At 31.9% G+C, this 9,641-nt stretch overlaps 1 protein-coding gene across 1 annotated transcript in view; it reads right to left on the reverse strand.

Annotated features, from left to right (window-relative positions):
• LOC106460773 (T-box transcription factor TBX20-like) overlaps nt 1–9,641 on the reverse strand; it is a 51,690-nt gene that overhangs the window by 5,111 nt on the left and 36,938 nt on the right. Inside the window, exons 3-5 of the mRNA XM_022387557.1 lie at nt 9,042–9,209; nt 7,850–7,926; nt 758–852 (exon numbers count right to left, since the gene is read on the reverse strand). Coding sequence (XP_022243265.1) covers nt 758–852; nt 7,850–7,926; nt 9,042–9,209 — 340 coding nt within the window. The remainder of the gene's footprint in view (nt 1–757; nt 853–7,849; nt 7,927–9,041; nt 9,210–9,641) is intronic.

Raw genomic sequence — 9,641 nt, forward strand, 5'->3', positions numbered from 1 at the left:
CCCTGGGGGGGGGGGGGGCAATTTATCTTAAATCGAGCGTTTGACTAGCTGGATTTACTGCTTTTGTAGCCTTCTTAAGCTCAACGTATTTCATCTTTGAAATTAAATACAAATATTAGATTAACAGAAATATATGAAAACAACAACAACAGAAAGGACATATCTGTTATAGATGACGAAGCAGATATAAATTTAGTCGCCTAAAGAAATAAAACAAATCAATAACACCGTATTTATATTTATAATAAGTCAATATTACCGTACTTATATTTATAATAGGTCAATAATACCATATTTATATTTACAACAGGTCAATAACACCGTATTTATATTTATAATAAGTCAATATTACCGTACTTATATTTATAATAGGTCAATAATACCATATTTATATTTACAACAGGTCAATAATACCGTATTTATATTTATAACAAGTCAATAAGACCGTACTTATATGTATAAAGAATCAGTATTATCATACATATGTATATATATGTATTTGCTCTGTCGTATTCAGTTTAATGTCTCGAATATTAAATGAAATTTTAAGATTTTATCAGTTTTTGGTATGATTTTTTTTCTTTCAGAATAATATTAAACTATTGGTTTTGGTAAATGTTTTAAGATATTGGGTGGTGGTAAGTTGCATAGCTATAGATAATAATAATAATAGTTATTATTAATTATAGAACTTAAACATGTCATTTTATATATATACAAAATGCATGAAGAATAAAAATCCTGCTTTCAAGCCTACCTGCTGCTGGATCCGAAGTTATTTCGCCAGCCACTAGTGCGTGAAATGGAGAATGACGAAAAGCGTACTTTCTAAAAAGTGTTTCCACGGGCCCTCTGCTTTAATAGAACATGAAGCATTTGTTAAGCAGAAATAAAGTAAAGAAATAAAAAATACACATGTGACAATTTCTTAATATCCTATAAATTAACAATGTGGAGATGGAGGGGAAAAACAGAAAGAGAGGTAGATAACAACAATTTGAGAAACCTTAATGATTGGCGCAGAAAGAAAAATTAAAAAGTGCATATAGTTCATGACATTGAAAGAGTTTAGAAGTGCATATAGTTCATGACAATGAAAGAGTTAAAAAGTGCATATAATTCATGACAATGAAAGAGTTAAAAGGTGCATGTAGTTCATGACAATGAAAGAGTTAAAAGGTAAATGTAGTTCATGACAATGAAAGAGTTAAAAAGTGTATATAGTTCATGACAATGAAAGAGTTAAAAAGTGCATGTAGTTCATGAAAATGAAAGAGTTTATACAGCACATCATATAGAAAAGTGACAGAATGAGTAGAATTATGAAAATACAAATGAGAAAAATCATTAAATGTTAAGAAAATGATAATGATAAAATTAATATAGTGCAAGATGAAGAGTATATTTTTTAAGAAAACACAACAAAAATTTACAAAATTCACGTATACTTGCAATTCTGAAGGTTGAAGTGTGTTAGCTGTCTTTGGTTGTTGTTTTTTTTTCTCAGTCCAGATTTAAAAACAAAATGGGTATTGAAGATCAATACCTCGAGGAAAATATATGTGTGAACTCAACTCTTGGTCGGTTGTTATTTGTTGATAAGGGTAGACTTGGCATAAATATACCAGTAGTGAACACAAATTCATGCACAATGCAATACGTTACTACTGGTGATGGGTGGTTAAAAAAAAGAAAATAAGAAGGGTAACAAAGAATAAAAAAGAAGCCACATGTTGAACAAAAATAATGTCATTCTAAGAGTGGATTTTATTTTTCGCACTTAACATAATTAACAATGAATATCTAAATAAAACTACACACTGTTCTTATTCATTGTTATTTATTTATTTAGGTCTAGGCCAGGTAGGTATACATATTAGTGTTTGTTTGTGGAACACTGCGATATTGTTAGAAACTAATGATGTGGTGTTTCAGCGACCTCTGGTTGTTGTAAATATTGACGTATTTCGTCATAACAAATGCCAAATTTTTAAGTTTTTCCTGTATTAGGCACTGATTTTATCTCGCTAGAATTTAGGTAAAGGAAGTGGTCGTCGTTTCAAAAACTTTCGGATAGATGTTGTTGCCAGGAAGTGGTCGTCGTTTCAAAAACTTTCGGATAGATGTTGTTGCCAGGAAGTGGTCGTCGTTTCAAAAACTTTCGAATAGATGTTGTTGCCAGGAAATGGTCGTCGTTTCAAAACCTTTCGGATAGATGTTGTTGCCTCTCAAGTATACGGAAAGAAAATTGTATTATGGACATGTGCTGTACACGCACACCTCGTACAGCACGTATCCGTAGTACACGCACACCTCGTACAGCACGTATCCGTAGTAAACGCACACCTCGTTTTTGACTGTACCACTTTTAATTTCCTCCAACTCCTCCAAGAGGAACTTACTATTACGTATTTGTGCAGTTTTCCAATACCTTTTCCGCTTTACGACTTTGAGGATTTTCTCCTACAATCTGATCTCGTATCATACATCCAGCTGTATATTTTGCTTGACTAATGAAAGGTTTGAATGCTAAATGGTCGTAAATTATTTTGTGGTGCATCTCTTAATTATTTGAGATTTCATTACTCCGTCGAAACCTTAAGGTCGAGACCTTTTCGAACTGAATATGTTTTTCACTTTAGTATTGATCAGCTTGTGAAACTTTATTATGTACTTCAAACTGCAGCGCAACTGTTTTCTTCTGTGTTGCGTAAGGTATCAAAACTACTTCGTATAAACTTAGGACAGCACGTATTCATAGTGATGAGTACTACAGGTATTGATTCAATACCTGTAGTTACTCATCATGATCAATACCTGTAGTACTCATCATGTCATGATTCTGAGAGAATTACAAACCATCAGAAAGTTTGATAAGTAAGTTGGTTCAGTAAAGTTCGAGCCATCCTTAGAAGCTGCGAGCCTATTTAACATTCTTTTTAGGACTGATAAAACAACATCTCGAATGAAATGATTAAAATCTAAAATATCTGATGGAATATCCTTACACAAATGTTTTTTTATGTCAAATGTTTACCGTACCACAGTGAACTTCTTAAAATGTCAATATTATTCTCCAGTGAACCGTAGAAAGACATCGGTGCTCATTATGAACAGTTTGTTTGTTTGTGAATTTCACGCAAAGCTACACGAGGGCTATCTGCACTAGCCGTCCCTAATTTAGCAGTGTAAGACTAGAGGGAAGGCAGCTAGTCGTCACCACCCACCGCCAACTCTTGGGCTACTCTTTTACCAACGAATAGTGGGATTGACTATCACATTATAACACCCCCACGGTTGAAAGGGCGAGCATGTTTGGTAGGACAGGGATTCGAACCTGCGACCCTCAGATTGCGAGTCGAGCGCCCTAACCACGATTATCAACAAGAAAATACAGTTCAGGATATTCATGCTGCTGTTTTTTTTGTTTTTTTTTTGTTAAAGCTGTCAGTCATTACCTACGTCATGAGCTAGTCTACCACGAATTGTAAAAAGGAACAAATCAAAGACTATTTAATGGCTGACAATTCAAGAACCCTTCTAAAGCACATATCTAAAATGATTTGAACTATGCTGGTCAAAAACCAAGGCTTAAGCAGAAAGATTTACGAAAAATATCAATAAATTTAAAGCATGAAATGTCTATTCAGGATATCCAAGACATGATATCTCAACGGTCATTTTCGAAAACTTTGAGTCGCCTTACAGAATACAACAGGAATATCAAAACAAAGAATGAAAACAATTATAACGTGCTTCAGTAAAATGAGAAAACACTCAACTTTTTCTCAATAAACGAAGTCCAACGCTAAACTTCACGTGTAAGCCATGTGTTTTTCAATCAAATGTAATCATGTGTTTAATTTTTTTCACATGTAAATGTGTGTCAGTTAGCTTTATGAAACAAAAGACAAGACGGTCAAGGATAAATACTCGAATGTATATTATCTTGGAGATAATAACTACAAACTAATATTCGCAATGCACTACTAATTACTATTGGTAATTAGTATTTAACATTAAAAAAAAACTATGTAAAATGCTTATTACGTGACATGCTTTATCGGCCTAAATACACAAGTACATAGTGTGACGAATCATAATGTAGCTGTAGTTTATCAACGTTTTCTCTAACTATACTATACAATATACTGCTTAGGTGAGTGGAACTTGTTGCTCAGTGATACGTAGATCGATGTGCACAAGTATCAGTTGTTGGATTAGGATAATCACTAAAACTCAAAAGTATGCAAGTTTTCAACAATGACGTTTCATTTGCAGCATTACAGCTTATTTAGATGAGTAAACTACTCATTATGTAAAAAGTTTATCTGGACCACTGTATTACAGTGACCAGTTTGAATGGCTTAGAAACAGACGCAAAGATGAATTAAATGACTGTAAATTATCACATAGTTAGGAAATAAAAAATATCGGAAGATAGATCGACAGATCGATATCGTTAATGGCACATTTCGAAGGAAGATCATTAAAGAGATAAAAAAGATACAGATACTAACAGAGAAACATATATACGGATCTTCTCAGCAATGCCAGATGTTTCTACATTCATATACATATAGTGTCCTTGTTGAGAATTAAGTACATTCAGTTATTGCGTTTTACAAACATTTCATGCAAATCAACCTAAAACAAGTTATGATATGATGACAGCGATAAACTCTGCGTGTCGTACAAGGATTAGATGATAACATATATTCATACATATTTAAAATCATATTCTTTGTGTGGAATGTGACAGCGTATACTTTGTGTGTGAATGAAACAATGGGCACTGAATTGGAATGTTCTATGCAGGTGATGTAAAACTAGGGAACACTTATACTCACCAACAACCAAGCACTTACTTCGGAGAGAATACGTCAAATCTGTCTATTTGTTTACTCTCTGTCATATTACATATGTATAGGTCCTGAACAGTGTTTTGTTAACACATACAATTTCACGTGTCATTTTTTAGTGTTTTTCTCAATATTTTGTTTATTTTACTTTTTTACTGATATAGTGAATTACAAATGGTGTCGCTAAAAACCAGTATTTATTAGAGACAACTTGAATACTAGTATTAGCATAGTTATGGATATAAAGTTTAAGTTGTTCACCACTGGACAATACGACATTAGATTGGCCTTAAATTTATTTTCTAATTCTTTTAGATTCTTCCCACGTTTACTTTTGATTTACTTTTGAAATTGGTCTAGAAGAAACACGATTCATTCGACGTTTGCATATTCTTAAGTTTGGACCAATATTGTTTAGAATATCATATTCCAGAGAGTTAGGAGTCGAAGAGATTTTCTGGCCCGCAGGCATGTATAACGCCAACCTTACCCCATGGAGTTAAAAGTTATACTGTTTAAATGGATAAAAAGGTTAGTGATGTATTCAGCATATGTTTCGACAATGAGTTTTGATTTTGTCGGGTAAAAAAAGTTATTAGCGTTCTCAGCATATGCTTAGACGCTGTGTGTTTGCTTTTTATCGAATAAAAAGGGTTAGTGGCATATGTTTAGATGATGTGTGTTTAGTCGGGTAAAAGAGGTTAGTGGCATACTCGACTTATGTCTAGACACTGTGTGTTTGTTTTTTGTCGGATAAAAAGGGTTAGTTGCGTACAACTTATGTTCAGACGCTGTTTTATTTTTCGCCGTGTATAATTTATAAATAATTGAATCAGACAGGAAATTACGTTGTCTTATATATTATCTTAATATGAAAATACCAAAATATGCTTGTTCTACGTATTTACACGCTGAATCTTTGTAAAGGATAAAAATCCTATGATTTTGTGCTCGTGAAAATCACTGCAGAGCCTTCAGGAGGAGTTTATCAAGATCACAACGTGACTTGGAAATAAAATTCAATAAACATTATGTAGTTTCAGTTGTTTGGACAGCTTCAGGTTTATCTGTTCTATTCCTTGCTTTTATTTTTACAGCTCATTGCCTATATGTGCATGTGTTCTTCTGCTATTGGAAAGCTCAAATTCATTTGATATTTGTTGTATTGTCTTCTATGTTTTGAGGAAAGAATAAATTGATAAAATAATTAATTAGAGAGCCATGAGAATGTAACATTGAATGATACATTTACTTCATCAACTTTCTTGATCTTAGGTGTTAGGAGAGTCTAAGGATCTCATCAACTACCTGGTATTCTGTGGTACATTATTTTCATAGCCTTTAAAACAGGATCATACCTGAAGATCAACAAACAAACAATCTATCTGTTGGCTATAATTCGTTTATGGTGACTAAGAATGTCTTATGGTTTTATTCTAAAATTCATTGTAATTTGTATTTTTTTCTTATTCTATTATTTGTACATAACTTCACATTTGGGCTATGTTTAGTGTAGTACTGTATGGCGGGTAATTATATATAGTAACATAAATTTAATTTTGTTTGATTGTTTTTAGCACAAAGTTATTAAATGGGCTGTGTGCGTTCTGTCTACTGCGGGAAATCGAGCCCCAGACTTTAGTATTATAAGCCCAAAAATTTACTGCTGACCTATCGGGAGACCAAATTTAAATTAAATTATTCTAATTCACCCTTTCGTTATAAAACCTTTGACTCTATGTTAGTTAATAATTAATGGTGTAGTAGTGGGATATCAACTACTCGAAAGTTTTCAAATAGATTCATATTTATGTTTGTATCCAAATTATTTGAGAAAGATACAAATAAAAATACATAAAAATAGTTTGATTGTTAATCGATGTTATTTATGTAACGTTTTAGGTTTCATTAAAATGAGAAAATAAATAGACGCAAAATTATGATTTTAAAAATACCTGGTTATACTGATATTATTTCTGTATATTTGCAATTTGATAACTATGCTGTTAAGAAATAAATGTATAACATGTTGAAAGTGGCTTATAGCGGGAACTAAAGAAATCAACTCGTATTGGAGAAATAGCGTACGATCTAGGACAAATAAAGAACAAACCCCCCTTTAATATTTGTTTTAAATTTATCATTAATGGGATTACTGAAGGATATTCAAATATTAACTAATAATCTCATTTCAAAAAATAGTCTGTGTTCTTTCCTTCTAAACACAATAGTCTGTGTTCTTTCCTTCTAAACATAATAGTCTGTGTTCTTTCCTTCTAAACACAATAGTCTGTGTTCTTTTCTTCTAAACATAATAGTCTGTGTTCTTTCCTTCTAAACATAATAGTCTATGTTCTTTCCTTCTAAACACAATAGTCTGTGTTCTTTCCTTCTAAACATAATAGTCTGTGTTCTTTCCTTCTAAACATAATAGTCTGTGTTCTTTCCTTCTAAACACAATAGTCTGTGTTCTTTCCTTCTAAACACAATAGTCTGTGTTCTTTCCTTCTAAACACAATAGTCTATGTTCTTTCCTTCTAAACATAATATTCTGTGTTCTTTCCTTCTAAACATAATATTCTGTGTTCTTTCCTTCTAAACATAATTTAGTTCTAAATATCTTATATAATTTGATTTTTTTTATAATACTAAAAATGGAAATAAGGGATAAGGATAAGTTAAATTCAATACGTCAGTAAGATAAGCCTACTACAGTTTTTTCAATACAGGATAAAAAATGTGTGTGTGTGTAAATCTATAAATTGCAAGAAGTTTAAATCACATTTTTGAGCTATACCTACTTACAGTTAGTTTATTGGTGCTAATTTCATATACAATTTTTTTTTTGAGAGTTACATTTGCATTGTAAAAAATAAGCACCTAAAAATTCGAAGCTTACGTTTATCAATCAGTGAAATAACCACCTAAAAACTCGAAGCTTATCTTTCTAAATCAGTAAAATAAGCACCTAAAAACACTGACCTTACCTTTCTAAATCAGTGAGTCTAGAGGAATCTCGAAACCCTTTAGCGAATGGATTACTGTCAATTTTCAGCTTCGTAATCTGATTACATAAAAATAAGCAATATGAAATGCAAAAAAAATAATAATTTTAATATGAAAACTGATAACCTATCAATAATGAAGTATAAACACCTTAATACAACAACAACAAGAGTTGTAATAACATAAAATCAACTGATATAAAAAACTACAAACTAATGAAAGAATAATAATCTTATAAAATCAATATCTTAATAATAACATAGAAAGTTCAGTAATTCACAAGAACAAAAAATACAGAAATAATTATAGATGTAGAAAACCAACAATTTAATGCAATAGGTAATCAATACATTAAATAGAGAAATATGGTTTCATCATACATTAATAACACATATGGCATTAAAATAATAAAAAATGAAGACAAAAACTTCAAGATGTACAAAATAATGATGTAAAATAGCAAAATCAATACACCGTCATTTCAATTACATATAGATTTAAACAGTCGATAATACACGCTTGTGAGAGACATATAATCCATAAAGCCAAAGATATAAACATGGAGCACGTAAAGCTATGTTGTAATATAAACAACTACAATCATTATGGCAACTACAATTATACAAAAAACAGTGCAATTAATTTGTCAGTATGAATAACCTAATCAGAATTATTCAGTGTGCATTTTATACGCTAAGAAAAATGAGTCAGTTTAGTGTGATTACGTATTTCTGCTGTAAATCAGATTCTATCATAAAATCCGCCATGTACAATACAGGAGCTACTTTTGCTTTAAAGTTGTATTACCATTTGTGTCCAGTTATATACTTAACAAGCGCTTAGTCTGTGTGTGCAGTTGTGCATAAATTACATATATATATAATTCATTGCTTATACACAGATTTTACAACATTCCCTTTCACGATTACGTACAACTTATAGAAAAACTTGAGAGTAAGTAAGAATAAAATTTTATATCGAAACTTCCAAGAAATGTTATGTCGTTTAAGATCGTTCTTTCAGCTAATGTGGTTAGGCTGTATACTGTGAGCATTAGTATGTTCGGCTGTAGATTGTGTTTAACTGTTTTTAAGGAATAGCTTTATTTCGGAGTTCGAATGAAATTTTAATTAATTAAGAATACGCATGAACAACGTGTTTGCACGAACGTACCAGTTGGTTCTGGTAAGCCGTCACTGCTGTAAAGACGGTTTCAGGGAAGACGAAAGTTCTGGTTAGCTCAGCCTCCAAATCCGTTATATGAGAAAGATTCAAATGATCTGACCTGAGTTTAACCAAATGGATCCTCGGCTGGTACTTATGCATCGAGTTTAAGACGATCTGAAAAAAACAAAACATGCTTTTCGTTCTATCGTTTTATACAGTATAACTTCAACTTGTAAAGCTCTGATGTATTTTGAAAGAGATCCAAAAACACTTTATGTAAGTTGTAGGCTAAACATTGGAACTGAATTTTTGTAATAGTTACTTAACTTCAACAACTAATACAAACTGATTGGAATTGAAATAGCGTTAGGCATTGTATAATATTTTTAAATAGCCTAACCTTTTTTTTTTTTTTTTTTTGGTGTGTGTGTACTTTTTTAATACTTACATGAGACTGTTTATCCATGTCGTTATTGGTCAGTTTAACCTTTTCAAATGAAACTATCTGCTTCTTCAGTTGGTCTCCAGTGAAAGGACAGTCCGGATGGAGATAGAGGCGGGGCGGGGGAGGAGGGGCAGCTTTACCGGCACCTAACCAAGAGGGCC

This window comes from Limulus polyphemus, unplaced genomic scaffold (assembly GCF_000517525.1).
Source record: "Limulus polyphemus unplaced genomic scaffold, Limulus_polyphemus-2.1.2 Scaffold833, whole genome shotgun sequence".
Lineage (NCBI taxonomy): Eukaryota > Metazoa > Arthropoda > Merostomata > Xiphosura > Limulidae > Limulus > Limulus polyphemus.